This window comes from Leishmania infantum, chromosome 33 (genome assembly GCF_000002875.2).
Source record: "Leishmania infantum JPCM5 genome chromosome 33".
NCBI classification, from domain to species: Eukaryota; Euglenozoa; class Kinetoplastea; order Trypanosomatida; family Trypanosomatidae; genus Leishmania; species Leishmania infantum.
Window position 1 is genome coordinate 704,213 of NC_009417.2, and position 19,690 is coordinate 723,902.

Consider the following 19,690-nt stretch of genomic DNA (forward strand, 5'->3'; position numbering starts at 1 on the left):
CCGAGACACCGTCGTTCCGTTCAGCACCACACACCCTCGCACATGCACGCATACAAGACAGTCCATACAAATCAGGGATATAAAATTAACAAAGCCGCATACCAACACCGCACCACTGCTGAGGCCGAGAGCAAATGAGTGGGGGCAAGAGGAAAGGGGATGCAGAGCGACGCACTCGCATTGCCTCATATGTTCTAGCTGGCGTGCCGAGATGACGCCTGGATGCCTTCCTGCTCGTCAGAACCCGATCCCGTCCCGGGGCTGCTCTCCTCTTCATCTTCCTCTTCCCATTCCTCGAACTCCTCCTCCGCATCCTCGTCGTCGTAGCTGTCGTCATCGTCATCTTCATCTTCCTCGAACTCGTCATCGTTGCTGTCCGTCGAGTCGTCCGTGTCGTAGTCGTCATCCTCTATCGACCACTGCTCCATCTCTTCTTCATCGGCGCCCATCGCGCTGTCCTGCTCCTCCTGCACGGCGGGCGAGGCAAAGGCGCCGTGATCCGGGTACGGGCCGGCGGAGAGACTGAAGAGCCGGATAACGGAATCAATGTCTTGGTCGAGAATGGCGGCGCAGTAGCGGTCGGAGGGGTCGACAGCAAAGGACTTGAAGGAGGGCCGCACCTCCTCGGAGAAGACGCTGTCGAGGGTGTAGCTGTCCACTGCCGCGACGATGGGGAGGTGCGTGCCGGAGATACGAGAGGCCTCGCGGAAACTGTACAACACTCGGCCCGCCTTCGAGCAATGGAAGCTCGTCGTCTTCTGAAACGACGGGACTGTCTGCATCATGCGCCACGTTCGCATGTCCCACACTTTTTCGTCGATGATGACAAGAGGCAATTTGGGGTGGAAGACGCTCGCGAATGACTCGGTGATGCGGTCGAAACGGAACATCGGCTTCTCGGGCGCCCGCAGGTCCCACAGGATGGCGTCGTTCAGCACCAGCTGCGAGGTACAGTCGAACAGGGCCACGTTTGCCATGTTCTCACCTGTCCAAATCGGGTCTGACAGGGTTCGCAACTCGACTCCGGTGACAAGGTCGTGTACACGGCAGGCGTGCTCCTCCTCACTTGTGACGACGGCGAGTCGATTGTCGCGCGAAAAGCGCAGCGTGCGACACTCCGTCAGCTCCTGCTGCGCCACTGGCAGTAGGTTGCGGCGCATCACGTGAGCCTTGTGAGAGTCATTGACGGCTGCGACGAGGCTGCCGTCGTCGGACACGACGAGGGCTGAGATGGCCTCATTCTCAAAGACCAGGTGCTGCTCGAGCAGCTTCTCGTCCGGCGTCTCCTCAGGGAAGGTGTCGAAGAGAGCAATGGAGCCCTCAGAGGTTCCAATCATGATGGAGTCACCACCATCGCAGAACGCCACGCTCTCCCCTTGCAGCTCCTCTCCACTCCCCGTGATGTCGAACATAAACGCCGGGTAGCGGTACGTGAGCCAGTTGGCATTTGTTTGCGTGCGCAGCGTAAACTTGCCGCCGCAGCGGCGCCACAGCAGGCGGTTGAACTCGTTCCGCGTGTCGTCCAGCGGGATGGGCAGCGGTAGATATACGTGTTTCTTCGTCAGGTCAAACCGCGGCAGTGTTTCAATGGGGTTTGGACAGCGCTCCTGTTGTTGGCGCAGGTACGACCGTATGACTCCGTCCAGCGAAGGTGTCGGCCCCTTGGCGGCCGCATCGCTAATCGACATCGAGGTGGCGGTGACACCGTCGCTGTATGACGCACCTGTGGCGGTGGACGATTTGATGCCACTCTCGCTCCGCAGCGCCGCTGCTGCCGCGGAGAGACCTTCGCTGTCCAGGTGCTCTGCGATGAGTTGGAGCAGTGATTCTTTAGAGTAGTCCACCACCGCGCGGCCGATAATAGCTTGCCGCTGTTCCATCTCCAGCGGATCAACGGCGTGAACCTTCACGACATCGGCCTGGCTCACGCCGCCAAAGGCGCTGGGCATGAATGACTTGAGGTTGTCCATGAAGTGCCCAGCCGGGCCAAGCTCTGTTGGCAGCTTTCGGGCTCCGACAACGGAGATGAACTCACGTTGAACATCGCTGTACTGGGCGGACAGGTCCTGCGCCAGTGTTCGTATGTTGAGCGCTTCGAAAAGAGCCGCCGTGTCGCTGTATCGCCGGAGTACCGCCATCAACTGCACCGCCCGCGCCACCACGGGGAAGTAGTTGAGCTTTGCCGACATGGAAGCATCCTTTCGAATTTTGAGCACCTCCAAGAGCGCTCGCACGCCGTCACTAGCACGGAAGGCGCCGCAGGCGTTGTTGAAGTTCGCAACAGCGCTTTCGTCCGCCACGTCTGCTGGTGGATTTGTAATGTGGATGAGGATCTGAAGCGCCGCCACCACGCACGGGAGAAGGTGCCCCTCACGGGAGGTGTTGCGGTTCTGGTACGACACTGCAAGATCGTTGACAATGGCCAGAAGCTGCGCTATTCCAGACTCGTGCGAGCGCACTTCGGCTATCAGCGGGCGCACATACGGGATAACAGTCAGCGCGCACAGCGCCTGAAGCGATGCGATGAGGAGGTCCCACCGACTTTGAACAAAGAAGAAGTTGGCACAGCGGAGAAGCAGCGTGTGCATTCCTTTGTCTACGAGCTTCTGGATGGCGCCAAGCCGCTCCGCCGTCAACAGACTCTGCACGTTTTCGGCCGACACTCCAGGAAGCCCAGGCGACGGCGCGGCGAGGAAGCCAAGGATTGCGTCCACTGTTGGCGGATCCCGCGGAAGGGACGTGATGCGTGACGACTGTGTCACCAGCGCCGACAGCACCCGGTGCTTCCTGAAGATGACCTTGGTGGAGAGCATCAAGTGCGTCACGAGGTAGATGTTGAGGCATCGCAGCAGTGCGAGGAGTAAGTCGCTGTGCATCACGTCGAACTGCCCTTCCGAAATCTTGAGACACCGTTCCAGCGCCTCGATCGATTCCATTGGCCCGTTTTCGGCTTCAAAGTAGTCTATCACGATAGGAAAGCTCAACGAGTGGAAAAGAAACGCACCCACACTACTCTGCACATCACTGTTTGTTGTGTGCTTCCACTGGTCGATGATGAACTGCATGATCGGCTCGAAGTAGCTCCTCTGGCGTCGTAGCAGCTCCTCAAACACCGCAGTTTTGGCCAGATGGGAAAGGACGATGGCACAACCGTACGTCGTGTACACGTCTAACTTGCCCTGTACCAGACGCAGAATGCGACTCACACCGTCCGCATCTAGAAAGAGAAACGCCAGCTTCTTGTGGGATAGGATCGCACTGAGCACCCACCCAATGCGGGCCAGCATCTCACGCTCCAGGCGGTAGCAGCGTTTCATTGAAATGAGGTTCACATCCCACTGCAGGAGACTGCGCACCATCTCTTCTTCCGTGGCTTCGTTTGTGTTGTGTTCGGCGAGTGTTTGGCGCACGGAGCGCTCTGCAGCTTCGCGCGCATGCTCGTTCTCAAGAAATCTGGCACGGATGTCGATGGAGTCCAGTACCTTGAGCGCAGACTCAATCGTCTGAAACTGCAAAACAGGAAGAATGGCATCATTCTGCTGACACAGAATACCGGCCACGATACCGATCTGAAGCAGCTCCAGCATCCGGATGTCCGCCCGCGTCACATTCAGCGTTTTCACGCGCAGGTACGTTTCCCATGAAACTACCTCGTAGTGCGGCGAGCCAAACTGGTACAGAAAAAGGCGATCTTGCTCCCCTGCCGCCGGCTGATCTAGGCTCGGAATCCAGCGCACAAGCACCTCGTTTTCTGTGCATCCCTCCACAACACCGTAGTCGCAACCTTTTCCTTGCTGGCCGCTTTTCCAGCCTGGGCCACGCCCAACTCGGTCTCCGGCTTTCGGAATCCATCCATCGAGGTATAACTCTACCTCAGCGGGACCTTCATGGCGCGCATTCTTAGTATCCTGCGGCGTTACACTCCGGTCGAGCCGTTGCCGCTTCCGCACACCATTCCCTGTAGGTTCGGGAGGCGAGGCCTCGGCTGTGAAAGTTGGCTCGGCGGAGCGCGGCAGCGGCGAGTCTGGGGCGGTTTTAACCACCGGCGAGGCTTCGCTTGCTTCATCGATTGCCACTTCTTGCACTTGCTGCTGCGTAAAAATAGGTGATCGGCCTGGCGAGGACCGGCGCGAGGTGGGGTGTGAGTCCATGTCGCTGGGCACAGCGGCCGACCGGTACCGCTGCGGCGACCTTCTCTGGGAGCGCGAAGTCAACGTGGTTTCCCTGTGAAGCGGGAAGTACCCATATAGCTGATGGACCCAGTGGCGAAAGCGCTGCAGCAGCACCTTCGGCATATTCTGTGCTAGCGCTTCCGATACAGTTTGCTCGTCTTGATCGAGCATGCTGAACATGAGCGATAGCGGAACAAGCCGCTTGCGAGGATTCTTCTCCGTAGCGAGCACCTTACACAAGTCGTACATAGAGATTGGATCAAGGAAGCTCTCGCGCGAGCCCTCTACCACCAATAGCGCGCAGTGCGAGGCAGTGCGCTGTGTGCGCTCCATTCGGGTGTAAAATTCAAGAATTAGATCGCGACCCACAGCGTTCCTCGCTTCTTCCCTGTTGAGCTGCTGCTCGTAGTTCAGGCCGAGGACCTCGCCCATGTGATCACAGAAAACAGTATTGTGGTGGATTGCATGAGCAAGTGACTCGAAGGGCACCCGGTCCTGCATGTTCAGCGTTGCCATGTAGGAGTCTGAGCAGCGCTCATTTTCCTCATCCAATACACACAGTAGCCTTGCCCACAAGAAGCCATATAACTCTTGCAGCTCAAGTAGACTCAGCAGCGCGTTTTCGCGCTCGGCGATGGCACTGCTAGTGAGAGCTGGTGTGGGGGCGGCCTCCTCTTCATTAGTAGAGCTCGTTGCACCTGCCATCTCGCTCTCCACAACTGTACTCTTCTCCTTCAAACTGCTGTACACCTTGAGAAGCCGCTTCATCAATTCCTTGACGAGCGGAACAGACTTGCTTGAAAAGACAAAGTCGTCGTCATCGTCGTCGGCTTCTTCGAATAGAGAGTCGTCATACAGAGAGTCGTGGTCGCTGCCCAGCTCTATCGAGATTTCTTCCATATTCGATGCGAGGCTCATAGTGATAGAGTTACAGCTTTGAAATAGAAGCCCCTTGTGGCGTGTTTTGAGGAGCGGCGCCTTGCGTAATACTAATCCGGGGAGGCAGCCGTACTAGCTTTTGATAAAAGGAATGCTGGCACGACCGAGGTGCACGAGTGCAGACAGAGGCAATAGAATGGATCGAGGTAGTGCAGCATGCCGGAAAGTGAGTCTAGGGCGGAAGTAAGGGTGATGCAGCTGCTAGCATACCCCCGAAAGCGCTTTGGTGGCTTGCCGCTACGGAGAGGGTCGTGATCGAAGATTGTGGGGCCTGCAGCAGTGTCCACCACTTTTTTGGTATTTGCTAGGTGCAGAGAAAGTACTTTGACAAAGCGTGGCGCTTGTCAGTAAACACGCATTCCGTGCGTAACAGAGCTTCCTAAGGACGAACAAAAAAAAAAGTGTATCACGACACGCAGCGAAAAATAGTTCAGACGTCACATAGCTTTTCATGGATGTGGCCAAATGCGGATGGTTCAAACTGTTACTTTGCCGTTGAAAGTGTCAGGCAAAGATGTAGAGCGTACTAGTTAAGCGCTGAGCGATTACTTACCATAAACGTAGAAGGGTGCTTCGTCGTTCCAATCTGCGTTGAAGTGCATCAAGGTCCGCTGCCGCAGCGTGGTGGAAGCAAGCACCTTTTCGTCGAGCTTACGAGAAGTCACGACACACTGAATGCTAGGGACTTGAGCGATGACGTTCGTCAATTTCGTCATGAGATCGTCGTCAAACATCCATGAGTGCGTAAAAAGAACGGTAACTCCCTCCTCCTTCAGCCTTGCTGCACACTTCACCAGGTCCCCCTGCACCCACACAACTTCCTTTTTGGAGAAAATGTCTGAGTAAAGCAGCTTTGCTCGCTTCGATGCCTCTTCAGCTGCCCGGATTCGCGACGGAATGATCTCTACACCAACGCTCTTCGGACACTTGGTCTCAGAAAGTACCTGCAAACAAACGTTACCGACTCCACTGCCAATATCACAAAACACAATACTGGCCTCCAGATCAGCTTGGGATTCACCCTCGCTTTCGAGGAGCTCTCTTTTCCGCCCATCAAGGAGAGCGGGAATAATTGCCTTCGTCCACATTTGGCGGACGCCGTTCACGTCGATGATGCCAATCTGTGCAAACACATTCGGTTGCACCGTGATAGATTCCTCTCCGAGCTCCAGCTCTCCGCGGCTTTCGTACTCTTCGGAAAGGTGCTTGTAGAGAAGAGGCTGCATAACGGCAAAGTTGGGGGGCGGCGATGTAAGTCCCAGTGGCCGGTAATTGGCGGCGATCGAGTGGTGGCGCAGGTAGTTCATGTACGTCAGCATTTCTCCGCCAACAGCGCCGACGACTACACCGGTGGCGATAATTCGAAACGCACGGGGGGTAACAACTATCTTCAAGACCACCAACGTGCCAACGGCGGTACAGCCAAACAGCACCGATGTAGAGTACATGACCCTGCCTACTAACAACGCAGAAACAGAGCGAAAAGGAGCAAGAGATTGTTGAGTTTGGCGCGGGCAAGCCCGTTCTCAAAGGCTCTCAGGCAGCAGTATGAAGCCACTGTCAGCACAACGTTCATTTTTTTTTGTGTGCGCGCACGACAGTTTTTTTTCTGCGGCAAAACAGTTTGCAGTCCGGTCGATAGCAACCCACGCCATCTGTTCGAGAGTTCGCTTGCTAATTTGGTAAATTCATGCCTTTACAGCTGCTGAGCAGCATCACAAAGTCACAAGGCAACCTTGCATCCTTTTCCATTAGTTCAGAAATAGGTTGACCCTTCCTCAAGAGCTCGCTTATGGAGCGCTGAAAGGCCAGGGATGGTGCTTCGCTACGGCAGGATTCGCAGTGATCACTTCAAAAGAAAAAAACCTTTCGCATGCCTTTCTTTTTCAAGCTTTGCACGAATGGAACAGATGCACTGTTCCCAGTGGCCTGGGATAGTGTGGAGTGGCGGTGAGCCTTAGTGGGAGGAGAGGGGGGGGTGGAGGGACCTGCAGTGGGTGATGGTTCCTGAGGTGGTCTTCGAGGAGCTGCGAGAAGACGGTGTCGTTTTCGCTCTTTGCCTCCCATGTCATCTAATGCGGGGGAAGAGCGTGAGATGGCATGTGAATTCGACGTAGGCAGGCAGAGGTGGCAGCGTTGATTTTGTGCGTGAGCAGCTCGTTGAGCTACAAGTCAAAGAAAATGTTTGGAGCCTGCCGCGAAGCACCGCTTTTCAGGCAGACAGGAATGGATCGGTGCAGGTATTCCATCTATCGCTTAGAGACAGTCTATGGCATGCGGGACTCTCTGCGATCACCTGTCCTCGAATATCCACCTTCCTCTTTCTGCTTTCCCTTTTTACCCTTTTCGCTGCAGGTTCTGGAGCCACGCCACACCCCCAGTGGAGGCATCGAGGACGCTTAGAAAACCGTGAAGGTGACATCCTTATACACAGGCACGGCACGGATCATCGCCGAATGAACAACGTTATTGAAAATGCCCTGCGGGAGACACCCATCACACTCGTGGTCTGCGGGCTGATGGGGATGCTAGGCGTTATGTCATCATTGGAGGTGATTCATCCTCTCTACTTGCTGCTTAGCCCGTCGTTGGTGTTCAAAGAGCATCAGTACTGGCGCTTGGTCACAAACTTCCTTTACTTTGGTCCAATCAGCGCTCACTGCATCATGGAAATTCAGTGGATCTACCTGGTGAGCTCTTACCTTGAATCGCAGTATTACCACAGGCGACCGCTTGACTACATCTTCCTACTCTTGATCATCGGCTGCTCGCTTTTGGGCCTGCGGTTTTCGTCGATTGTGAATGTGCCATACCTAAGCTACATGCTAGGCACGTGCCTGACATACATTATGAGTCGTCTGTTCAACGACATGGAAGTTGCCATCTTTTTCGTGGTTCCGGTTCCAATGCGCCTTCTCCCGTTTGTACTTCTGATCATGAACACAATGGTATCTGGAATGACGAACGAGGTCCTGGGCAATGTTCTCGGGCACATCTTATGGTATTTTTTAGAGGTGTTTCCCCGCATCACCGGGCAGAGCCCTCTTCGAATCCAGCGTGTGTTCGAGCGGGCATTTGCTGCACCGGTACGTCAGGCGACATAGTTTGGTCATGGGCTCAGACAACAACAAAAGTAGTAAATCACTGGGCTCCTCTCCCTCAGTTTTGAAGCCTCTTAGAATCGCTCGACTCCAATGGCAGACACAGACCGATTTCGGTTTAGCTTCCTCAAAGGTGCTGTTTTGATGCGCTGGCGTTTTGGCCACATACGTTGATTGCTTGCCGCATGTCCTTCTCTACCATTGTGGATACTTGGCTTCTTACGGCTTTCTCGCAGTCCAAAGCTGCTTTTTCTGATTTATTTCATGTGCGTTGCATGAACTCGAGAGAACTGCCAGGATGTCGCGTCAACTTCTCCAACGGTGCTCGAAAAAGCACCTTGTGATCCACATGGACATTAACAAGACCATTATTCAGGTCGACCAGGCCGGTGGCCGCACCATGGATGATGTTCTGAATAGTAATGTTGCTGCAAATACGTTTGGGCTTGTCGACCCAACTGACAACGAATGGCGGCCTCTCTACTGCACTCCTGATGCGCCAGTCGTGCCACCAGATGCCCACAGTGGCCCTATCATGTCGTATGAAGCATACATCGACAGCCTGCATTGCGCTCCTCCGGGGATGCAGGAGCTGCCAAAGGCAGAGCGCGATGCCGTATGGAAGTCCGTGTCCGACCTCCGGCGACAGGCTACGAGGAAGTTCACTTTTCCCGGGGAAGTTGGCGAGTCATATGCACCGCTAGTCGACCTGCAGCGTCAGCACTTGAGGCAAAGTGACGGGTACTACATTATCCCTGCATTTTTCCACATGGTCAACACACTCTCAGAGCTGAATTTGCGGTTCACGCTCATTTTCAGAACCTTTGGTAGCGATTTGAACACTGTTCTGGAAGAGTGGAGATCGTTTGTCCTTGGAACGCATGCGTGCAAGCCGTCTGGCCCAGTTTTGAAGGAGCTAAAAGAGAACTATATTGAGCCACTCTCAGGGAGCTTTTTCCGGCAGGCTGATGACGTATACATTTGCTACGGGCCTCGCGTATCACTCTCTTCATACCTCAAGTCGGGCTTTGAGGAGGTAGATCCTGCCAAGGTACTGGAGCATCTGTATCAAGTGCCTGGGTGCACGTCGGCTTACAAGACATCCTTTGCAGATCTCAAGGATCATTTGGTAGAGTACTTTGCCCGCTCTAAGAACATAGGTGGGCTTGTGGACTACTACCCCAGCTGGGCACAGGCAGCGGAACACCGCACTGGCGGAAAGGTGTTCCCGATTTCTCAGAACGACCCCAGCTACTACTTCGTCTTCTTCGACGACAACATTTTTATTGGGGATGAGCACTCTATTGTGGATGTCCGCGAGGCAGACGGCGCAAAAAGCATTGTTGATGTGGAGGTAGAGAGGAAGTACTGCGTTCCCGTAAATGCATTCAAAGCCATTGTGGACAAGGAGTACTTCGTCAACGAGCTGTGCGCGTGCTTGAGGTTGCAGGACAGCGAATTGTGACTGGTGATGTGTAACTGTCTCAACCGCAGCTTACAATAATACACATCTGACAAACAAAAAAAAAACGAACAAGCCTGCGTTTTTGAAGGCGCTCCGCTACCAATGGTGCTACTCCTTTGACTGAATGCATCATGAGAAAACCGTGTTGCAACTAGCATGTGGAGGGCAAAGGTTGTCCCCTGGACGCGCAAGAAAACAAGAGCTTTCCTTGCTACAGCACTGCTGTCTGTGCTTTATGAAGCTTGTGCTCTTCGTTGTGCCTCTGACTCGACTCATGAAGTCACTTCTCTAGGTGCTCGCCAACTCCTCCTACAAGAACTTGTCGCATGACTGAATTCAAGAAGTTGACGACGCTGGCCGACACTCTCGCCCAAGATGTGTCCACTTTGAAGGCCTGCTGCGCAGATGACGGCGATTGCGATTGCAACGGGAGCGCAGCCAGTGGTGTTGACTCCCGTCTATTTGCTTGTGATGCGGAGCATTTGCACATACTCTCGACCCGAATTCGTGAGGCTGTCGCCGACGGTATTCCAAGGCTGCGGAAAATTGTGCTGAAAGCACGGGAGACGGATCCCGATAGGCAAATCTACAACGAGGCGATGTGTGCAAAGATTGAAGCACTGTTCCTTGTGTTCTGTGAAGCCCTTCGGCTTTTAGCACCTGACTATTTTGATACTCTGACGGAGAGGGACGTCTCTCTGCCTGAGAATGCCAAGGAGCGCAACATATTGGACGGTTTGCTCGACGCAGACTTCGATCCTAATGTGCTCTTGGAGGAGTCAGCGTCTTTGCAGGCGGCAGATAATGTGCACAACCACTACATACTACATCGAGCAAAGGCGGAGGCGTGGCAGTCACGCGTAGCTCAGGGATTGGCAGAGGCAGTCGCGTTCGAATCGCAAAATCGTGCTTTCATTTTGGCCGAAGAAAAAGTCAGCCGAGTAGCTGTGCTTGAGGCAAAACGAGCCGACAAAGTATGTGTCACAAAGATCATGGAGATGCGGGCAGAGCTAAAGTGGCAGACTGAACTGCAGCGGAGGGACGCAGAGCAGAGTCTCCTCAAAACTGCCGCCGCAGCTATCAGCGACATTGATGCAATCCCCTTTTTTCTAGCCAGCAGCATATCGGACGAGGCTCTTCGAGTTACGACCGCAGGCCATGCTCTTCAGCTGATCAAGGCCCTCTTGAGTACGCCAGAGAATATGAACATTCGTCGGCTGCGAAACAACAACGAGCATCTTCTGTGTGACTACGGCCACCCGTGCTTGAGTGCTTGTGACCCTGAAACCGGAGAGCGATGCGTTTGCCATACTGTTGTTTCTACAGCTGAGGTGCTGTGGCGCCGCATAGGGTACACTATCCGCTACACAAAGGTGCCTAATCGCTCCCTCGACGTGTTGAGAAGTGAAGCTAAGGCCCGCTCCTTGCGCCTTCCATGTGGGCGAAGCTTGTCAGTGCACAACTACGAACCAATGGGCTTCGAAGACTACTCGGAACGACTCTTTGAACTCGCGGAGCCGGATGCAATGCTGCGGGCGGATGAATGGATGGAGTGGTATGCCATGATGCAGCGCATGGAGTCGACGCTATCAAGCATGATACCCAGATCGTATAGATAGCCAACACTCATCATTTCTTATCTCTTTTCTGATATGCAACATTGTGAGAATGCACACACGCACACACACAAAAGTGTCTTTGCAGGGATGCTATCAAAGCAGGCTGGCACCAGTCACAGAAAGGGACTAGGGAGCAGCTACCAGCTTTTTGTCATGCGTACAGAAATGACTGATGCCCAAGGTCGCTACCTCTCTTGCATCAGGCAAGCTGATTGCTCTTCATTTTACTGATGCGGTTCCTCTCCTCCAATTTCACGTTGTGCTCATTTTCTGCCTTGTTTGCCCTTCTCAATCCTTGCTCTTTGCTGCACTGCAGCTCATAAGAATATCTGCGCGTGCGGAGGAACGCGACTTTTTTCTCGTTTCCCTTTTGTCCCCCTTACGTGAAGTTCGTCCGTTCACGTAGGCTTTGTATGTCTTAACCTGGAGCTGAAGCACGCCTTGACCGCGGTGTGCATTGGTGCTGTCTTGTAGAGACTTCGGTGGACCCATGCGCGGCTCCTGAATCAATGGAGCTTTTATTTACTAATTTGGCATATTGCGTTTGCTCTCTTGCTTTCACCGAAACTGCGTTCACTCCTGTCGGCGTGGGTGGCGTTGCTTTCTGATGTTTTTTTTTTGTTCGCGCCATTTCTCTGCGGGCAGCTTAGAACGTAGTAGTGATGCACCCCGAAGATGGCTTGGGCACATCTGGTGCTGCTCCGATCTCCGCGTCGGAGGCATTGCATAGCTTTGGTGGGTGTCTCACAGCGTACGAAAGAAAGGAGATAGTGCAGTACGAGACCATTCACTACGTCGGCCAAAGATGCGTCGACAAGATGGGGTCGCCAACCAACGGTCGTAATGACGGGTACGACACCGAGGAAGGTGAATACATCTTCCGCGTCAAGGACCACATCGCTTACCGCTACGAGATCCTCAAGGAGTTGGGAAGCGGCGCATTTGGTCAAGTCTTCAAGGCAATCGACCATTTGGATAGTTCAATTGTAGCGGTGAAGATGATTCGAAACCAGCGCAAGGTACTGCAACAGGCTGAGCAGGAGATTCACATGCTACAGCATGTGAACGACCGCGATCCAAAAGGACTCTACGGCATCGTGCGCATGACAGACAACTTCAAGTTTCGCGGACATACATGCGTCAGCTACGAACTCCTGGGTGCCAACCTATATGAATACCTTAAAGCGAACAACTTTTTCCCGATGACACTGTCGTTGATCCGCAGCATTGCTGCGCGCGTGCTGGTGGCGCTGACGTTTCTAGCGCGCGAGAACATAATTCACTGTGACCTGAAGCCCGAGAACATTCTGCTGCGCGACAACGACCCGTCTGTCGTGAAAGTGATCGATTTAGGGTCTGCGAGCTTCGACGTGAAAAACATGTACACATACATTCAGTCGCGCTTCTATCGCGCGCCTGAGGTAATTATGGAGCAGAAGTACGACAAGGCAATCGACTGGTGGAGCTTCGGATGCATACTGTGCGAACTGGCCAACGGCGACCCCGTCTTTCCCGGCGAGGATGAGAAAGATCAGCTAGGGTGCATCATGGAGTACCTAGGACCACCGCCACAGAGCTTTGTAGAGGCCTCCTCTGCACGGCGGAGGCGCGAGTTCTTCGACGAGCGTTACAAGCCGCGACCCCGCACTACGTGCAAGGGTAAGCAACGTGAGCCAGGGTCACGATCGCTGGCGAAGTTCGTGGCTGTTTCAGAGGACGACGACTTTTTGAGTTTTGTGCGCCTCTTTCTGCAGTGGGAGCCGTCGAAGCGGGTCCCACCGCGCGAAGCGATGAAGCACCGCTGGATCTGCGGCGAATTTGTCTTTCCCAACCAGTCGGAGGAAAAGCCGGAGTTGTCATCGTTGACAAAGGAGAGCAACGGCTCTGCCGCCGGGTCGCTCAAGGCGTGTATGCCTCAAGAGCCTGCCGCACCACTCAAAACGGAGGCATCCACATCCACCACCGTGGGGCAACCTTTCACGGCGCGCGGGGCCCCGGCGGATTTGCTATCGCCGAGTGCTGCGCATCAAAGAGTGCAAAGGCCGGCGCCGTTGCCGCAGCCGCCCACTGCCTGCACATCCAGAGCGAACTGCAACGCCCTCTCAGGTGACGGTGTCATTTCCGTGGACACACTGCCATGCTCTCGCGACGCATCCGCTAGCACTGAGACGCGCGGCGCGGCTCGATTGACAGACGCGAAGGTGCAGCGGCCGCCAGCACAGCGAAGGCAGAGCGGACGCCTGCAGCGCGGCAGGCAGCGACGTTCCACAGACATGGCAGACGTTGAAATGCCGGGCGAGGCCATTACTTCACCGAACCACTCAACATCTCTTCACGCACCATGGGATGCTGAAGAGTCCTCTGCAGAGCAGCGCACGCGTGAGTTTATAATCGCTGCGAATTCCGCATCTTCTCCATCCTCCTCCGCATGCGGAACCGCCACGAGAGCGACCAACGCAAGGCCTCACGAAGTGCGCCTCGCCAACAGAGTGCTCTCGTCAGAGGTGCTGTCGGCTGCCATCTTGCGCTCTAGCGCCAACCCCATCATCTTCACTTCCCGCGGCAGGAATGCCCACTCACCTGAGAACAAGGCATCACCAAATGCGTCTCACAGCAAGATCACCAACGGTGGCGCCGTCGGCAACGCGCGCGGCGGCGACAGTGCAGGAGACGTGCACACGGGGGTGTTAGAGCTGCGCCAGAAGTACGCGGATTCCAAGACGAAGGCAGGGACTGTCGATCTGGTTGACAGGAGTGGCAGCGTCATTGCCTTTGATAGTCTTTCGCGATGGCCCAACACGGCGGGGAAGACGCAATTAGGTGGGCGTCGGCAAGGGAGTGCGAGTGCACCAGACAGGCTGGATAGCCGCGGCCGCACATCGCCTGGAGTGTCGACTGAATCTCCGAGAGGGCAGCCGAGAGGGGAACGCAGAGAGTATTCGATTAACCTCGACGCAGCGACTTTGCCTCCCACCGAGGTGTACCAGCCCGCTGCAGTGAAAGGCAGTCTGCACGCGGGAGAGTACATGCTACCGTCAGAACTGCAGCCGTTTAGTGAAGACGGTAGATCTAGCAGTCCCCACGATGTCGAGGTAGCGCCGAAATGCAGGCTTCTGGCAGCAATGATGTCAGAGCCGCGCGACAAGAGTGAGAAGAGCCAGCTCTCGCTGCAGCCACGGGGCAGCTCTCCTCCCTCTTCGTCTGGCCCATCCGCTGTTGCCACACCCTCCCTAAGGCCGCAGTATACGCGTCGGCAGCGCAGCACTCAATGCAGCATGCTCGCCATGCGTGACGGCGGGGCGGCGCATGCTGCCGCAAGAAGCCAGCGTTCGGTGGCAGGTGCCGCAGCGCCGATGTCGTGGAAAAGGCCAGCTGTTCAACCCAGCGACGTGCCCCTGGTACCGCCTCGGCAAACGTTGACCCAGCGATCTCTACTGCCGCAGCGGAACGGTGCTGGAACCCGGGGCGGAGATGTGGGGAAACCTTCCACCACCCCTACGCCGCAGCTACCATCGCTCAAGAGATACTCGGCTCACTGAGTGCTAGACGCGTGTGCTGTCCAGCTGGATAAGAGGTGAGCTGGGTGCAGGGTTTTCCCCCGCGAAGCATGCCAGTAGTGGCGTGAAACGGGTGGGCCTGGGCAGAGAAGCAATGACGAGGTCGACTCTCAGACGAATGCACCTTTGCCCGCGATATTGCTATTATGCGTGGCGCTGAGCAGAATGCACATCAAGAAAAAGGTAAGAAGCCCCGAAGAGGTAGCGGAGGCAAGACGGATACGCCTGGGATGTCGAGAAAAGCATGCTTTAAAATTCATTTTCGTCTGCCTTTCCACTCGTTCGCTTTTTTCTTGGTTTACGGATGGTGCGCGCTTCGGCTACTTGCGCTTGCACGTGCACGTGTGTCTCTGCACCTGGATATCTTTCTTGGTATGTGCATCTCGGTATGCTTATTGTTCAGTACCAGCGCGTCGCCCTCGCTTCGAGTCTGAGCGTTCGCTTCTTTGCTTTTTCAACGAAAAGAGAGAGTGAGGATGCGCGCTTGGTGCTCCGGCTGAAAAGGACACGCGCATGATGGCAGAGAGCTGCTTTTCTCTGATACAGCACTGCGTCTCGCATCATTCTTGCGGATCTTCTAGGTGTGAAATGCTTATCTTCGGCGGTCACGCCCTTTTTGTTTTCCCGGTTGCTTGGTCTTCGCTTACTCCTTCTTTTTTTCTATTCCTTTTGCCCATATCTTGGGGAGTTTCTACGAATGTGCCGAGTGAGCTCCTCGTTTTACTTTGTGCCGTGATGCACAGAACGTGGTGCTTCAATGATGGTTTCGCTCTTTTTTGTCCTTCCTCTTTTTCTTTTCCAGCATCCTTTGCAGAATGTACTTCCTCCACGCTGTGTTGGAGAGTTGTAGAGAGCGTGCGGATGGTAGCTGTGGCGATGGGTTACGAGGGCCGCCCAAGACGCGCACGTGTGATGCTCATCACCGAGTATTCTATCCACTGGAGGAGCAAGGGCAAGGATGACACGCTCAGCCGCTCTTTGCCTTTTTCCATTCGTTTACTTCTTCCTTGTCAGTTCTCGGCCACGGCGCATGCTTCCTAGTCCTCTGAGCCTCATTGCGTGCCCTTGTTATTCCTTTTGTTGTCCCTCATTTTTCTTACCAATAAGTCGGAAGCTCTTCATTCTTCTTGTCGTTCACATTAATATATATATATATATATGGCTGCTCCTCTGTCCTCCTCCTCATGCTCGAAGAAACGAATACACTGTGCCCGTCTACTATTCTTACGTTCTTTCTGCCTTTGGATCTTTCCGCACAAAACAACCGCAACAACGAAAAAAGTGTGTTCTTGTGCGAGCGCGTGATGAAGCGGGTGGCGATGGAAAAGAAAACTAAAGCGAAAGAATGAAAAAAAAAAGTGTGGATGAGGGTGGTAGTGGCGGCCGCGTGTTTGCATAAACACATGTGTTTATCTGTGTCTCTTTCTTTCTTGTTCTTTTTTGGTTGTTGTTTCTTTGCTTACCTGTGCCATCGTTTTTCTTCGTGCTTATTATTCTGTGTGTACATGAGCGCGTATGTCTCCATATGGCGAGAGTGTGAGCAGTGGCCGGTGCGTGGCTTCTCGTGCAGGCGCACGCCACTTGCAGCAAAGCTAGTAAGCGAACACGCCATCAGCGGATTTATATCAACGCATTCATTCTGCCGTAGAACAGGAGCCCAACGCCACGCTAGCCCCGGCCCGTCGCAGGCCCCCATCGCGTGATGCGAAGCAGCGCTAGAGACACGCGCATCACAGCCATGCGCCGGCGCAGCCATCTCAGCACGGGCCCTGCCTCAGCCTCTGCCAGCCTCTTCTGCGCACGCAGCCCCACAGCTGCCCCCACTATGCCGGCCGCCACCCGGCGCATCCCTCGGCGTGGCGCAGGCGCCACACACCAGGAGGCAGTGAGGGCCGGGCGGGTCGCGGTCGAGTCGCGCTGACACTCCGCCCATATAGCATGGATGGCGCAGCCCGGTGCACGGTCGCGGGTCGCTCCGACGCAGCGCCATCCACGACCTGGCCGCCCACGTCAGCAGCGATGCATCGCTCTGACCTCCCCACGTCGTAGGCGCCTGACCCTGCCACCGCCAGGTGCGGTGCAGCATTGGCAGGGGATAGGGGCTGCCTGGCTTCTTCCCCACACAGGGCGTGTACAGAGTCATGGGTACCACGCGCCGAGGTTCCCCCAACCAGCAGGGATAGTGGAGAAGCGGGGAAAGGAGAAGCGTGCGTGCCCTGCTGGTCGTGGAGCGAGGGCTTCACGATCGCAACCGATTTCACTGAATTTTGCAGACGTCTGGGGTTGTCGTGCCACTCGCATTTCTCGCCCACGAAAGTTGTGGGGCCGCGCGCCATGTGCAGCAGCTCTTCGTTGGATGCGGCTAAGAGGGCCTGACGAGGTGATGGGCTCTGACCCTCCTCTGTAGGTCAGACCCACCGGGCACGTGTGGCGCCCGATTTGGAATCTCGCTGCCCATCAACTGGTGCCATCCTGCCGTGCGCTGCTGACCATTCCGGCGATTCCTCGGTGTTCATGGGTTGCCCCCGATCAGCACACAGCGGCACGGGGGTGTCAGCGCGCTGTGCATCGTTGCGTAGCGGGACACGATTGGTCGACGCTTTTCAGGTCCTCCTCGCGACGCTCAGCCATGAGTTGCCTCGGATCCCTCCAGCGGGACGTTCTCCTCGGTGTCAAGCCGGCCGCCCGTGATAAGGAAAGGCGACGAGATGGACCCCTGCCCTTTGTGGAGGCGTCTGCTCGGTTTTGCAGTTACGGAAGAGTCCACGTAGCTGTGCACGGAGGCCTCGCCTCCCCAGGACGCCTTTCGCTGTGCCCCTGTGGAAGACCGGGGCGCAAGCGGCATGGGTGCGGTCTTGGGGGCCGTCGTACCGCTTCATCTGATGCGTCTGCGAACACATAGATCAACATGAGAGGCCCTCGCAGTCAGCGCCGAGGCGTTGTTGCGCCATGCACCTGACGAAGGTCAGAAGCCGCTGTGCCGCAATCCTCGAGAAGGTCTTGCGTACGTCCGGCCCCCACGATGACGGACGGAGGCGAAGCCAAAAGTACGCAGCCGTGCCTTGCGGCGAGTCGACCCCCATGCGGGGATACCGGCTGGCCAGCGATGTCGCGTGTGCAGGGGTATGCAGCAGTCGCTTCTCTCCGCAGTGCTGACTTGGCGGTACAGCCCTCCTCCGGTCAGGTCGTCCGTGAGCGTGGTCAGTCGACTGCACGCGCAACACAGCTGCATTGGCGTGCACTCTGGCAGAGGAAAAGGCAGCCCCGTGGCGTGTCGTCTTCCCGCGTGGCAAGCTTCCACCCCTGTGAGCATCTCATTGTCTTGTCCCTCTATCAGCCACTCGACGGGCAGCCCTGCCTTCAGAGCTCTTTGAGGGTTCTCGCGGATGGTGCTGCCCCTCGGCGCGGAGAGGGCTGCCAGGATCTTTGGCCCGTTAGTGCCTCTGCTGCCTAGTCCGCCCTTCACCCCCGAAGCTGTGCAAGACGGCGTCTGAATTCGCCTGCTGCCGGACTCGGTGCACCCAACATGCTTGACGATGGCGGTCTCTGTCGGGGTGGTGACTGGTGAAGCGATGAGCCGAAATACTCGTTCCGTTGAGCTGGCGCATCGTCTGCAGAAAGAGAGGGGAGGAGAGAGTGCAGGGAGCGAGAGGGGCGTGTGTGTGCATTGCAGCTGCCATGCTGTGCAAGCAGAGGACAGGATAGACGCCAGAGGCCATGCAGGCAAGGAGGGGGTGGGCTGCTGGATCATGAGAACGCGCACATCGCAGCCCTGCCCCTGGGCCCTCAGGAGACGGCATGACGCCTTTTCTCGACAGCGGCCACTTGCCCAGTCCGTACAATGGCCCAGAAGCGCTTGAGCGATCTCGGATTTCGCTTCGACCCTGAAGATCTCGAACACAAAGGTGAAACAGGGACGATGCGGTTCTGACCGCCTGCCTGCAACAAGTATTTCACCCTGAGGTGCGTAGCGCCCGAAGAATAAAAAGGAAGAAAGAAACAGATGGAGGTGGAATGAGGCAGTGAAGTATTTGTATTGAATCGATCTCTCTTTTTTTGTGTGTGCGCCTTCCCGCCGCATCCCCTCCGCTCCCTCGCTGACTCGCGCACGCTACATGTGTTGCGGGACGAAAGCCAGGAACTTGTTTGCACCGGGTGATAGATGGAGCTACAAGGAGAGAGGAGCTCAGAAGGGGACGTAAGCAAAAAGCAGAACGCATTTTTACATACGAGGAAGTAGAGAAAGCGAGTGCGCAGCACATAACATCACGTAAAGCAAAAGGGCACGAAGCGCAAGACAGAGGGAGACTGTGAGAGGAAGCCTGCCGCGTCACTGCTCCAGTGGAGCTCGTTCTTCTTTGGCTCCTCTCATTAGCTGCGAGCTGCTTTTTGTGCTTCCTTCCTCCTTCCTCTCACCGAGAGCTTTCTAGCCTTCTTTTTGGGACTCACTGACGGCGTTACTGCGTGTGTGTGTAAACAGTGTCGCCGATAATGGCCTCTGTCTTTTTATTTTTCTCATCCGGTCAGCTCCGCCGTCCCTGATAATGGGTGACACCTCGGCGCGTGATATCAGGGTCCTGTACCCCGTCTTGTGTGGGGAAGAAGCCAGGCAGCCCCTATCCCCTGCCAATGCTGCACCGCACCTGGCGGTGGCAGGGTCAGGCGCCTACGACGTGGGGAGGTCAGAGCGATGCATCTCTGCTGACGTGGGCGGCCAGGTCGTGGATGGCGCTGCGTCGGAGCGACCCGCGACCGTGCACGGGGCTGCGCCATCCATGCTATATGGGCGGAGTGTCAGCGCGACTCGACCGCGACCCGCCCGGCCCTCACTGCCTCC

At 55.8% G+C, this 19,690-nt stretch overlaps 6 protein-coding genes across 6 annotated transcripts; 4 read left to right on the forward strand and 2 right to left on the reverse strand.

Annotated features, from left to right (window-relative positions):
* Positions 1–194: 194 nt before the first annotated feature.
* LINJ_33_1880 (conserved hypothetical protein) lies at positions 195–5,090 on the reverse strand (the record flags this gene model as incomplete). The annotated part of the gene is made up of 1 exon (XM_001468255.1): positions 195–5,090. One exon carries the CDS (start codon positions 5,088–5,090, stop codon positions 195–197), a length of 4,896 nt encoding a protein of 1,631 aa, XP_001468292.1.
* A 566-nt stretch (positions 5,091–5,656) lies between these two features.
* LINJ_33_1890 (conserved hypothetical protein) lies at positions 5,657–6,418 on the reverse strand (the record flags this gene model as incomplete). The annotated part of the gene is made up of 1 exon (XM_001468256.1): positions 5,657–6,418. The coding sequence occupies one exon, from the start codon at positions 6,416–6,418 to the stop codon at positions 5,657–5,659; it is 762 nt and encodes a 253-aa protein (XP_001468293.1).
* Positions 6,419–7,567: 1,149 nt separating this feature from the next.
* On the forward strand, positions 7,568–8,215 carry LINJ_33_1900 (conserved hypothetical protein; the record flags this gene model as incomplete). The annotated part of the gene is made up of 1 exon (XM_001468257.1): positions 7,568–8,215. The coding sequence occupies one exon, from the start codon at positions 7,568–7,570 to the stop codon at positions 8,213–8,215; it is 648 nt and encodes a 215-aa protein (XP_001468294.1).
* Positions 8,216–8,510: 295 nt separating this feature from the next.
* Positions 8,511–9,677, forward strand: LINJ_33_1910 (conserved hypothetical protein; the record flags this gene model as incomplete). The annotated part of the gene is made up of 1 exon (XM_001468258.1): positions 8,511–9,677. One exon carries the CDS (start codon positions 8,511–8,513, stop codon positions 9,675–9,677), a length of 1,167 nt encoding a protein of 388 aa, XP_001468295.1.
* Positions 9,678–10,003: 326 nt separating this feature from the next.
* On the forward strand, positions 10,004–11,296 carry LINJ_33_1920 (conserved hypothetical protein; the record flags this gene model as incomplete). Its single annotated transcript, XM_001468259.1, has 1 exon — positions 10,004–11,296. One exon carries the CDS (start codon positions 10,004–10,006, stop codon positions 11,294–11,296), a length of 1,293 nt encoding a protein of 430 aa, XP_001468296.1.
* A 662-nt stretch (positions 11,297–11,958) lies between these two features.
* On the forward strand, positions 11,959–14,835 carry LINJ_33_1930 (putative dual-specificity protein kinase; the record flags this gene model as incomplete). The annotated part of the gene is made up of 1 exon (XM_001468260.1): positions 11,959–14,835. One exon carries the CDS (start codon positions 11,959–11,961, stop codon positions 14,833–14,835), a length of 2,877 nt encoding a protein of 958 aa, XP_001468297.1.
* Between the last annotated feature and the right edge of the window lie 4,855 nt (positions 14,836–19,690).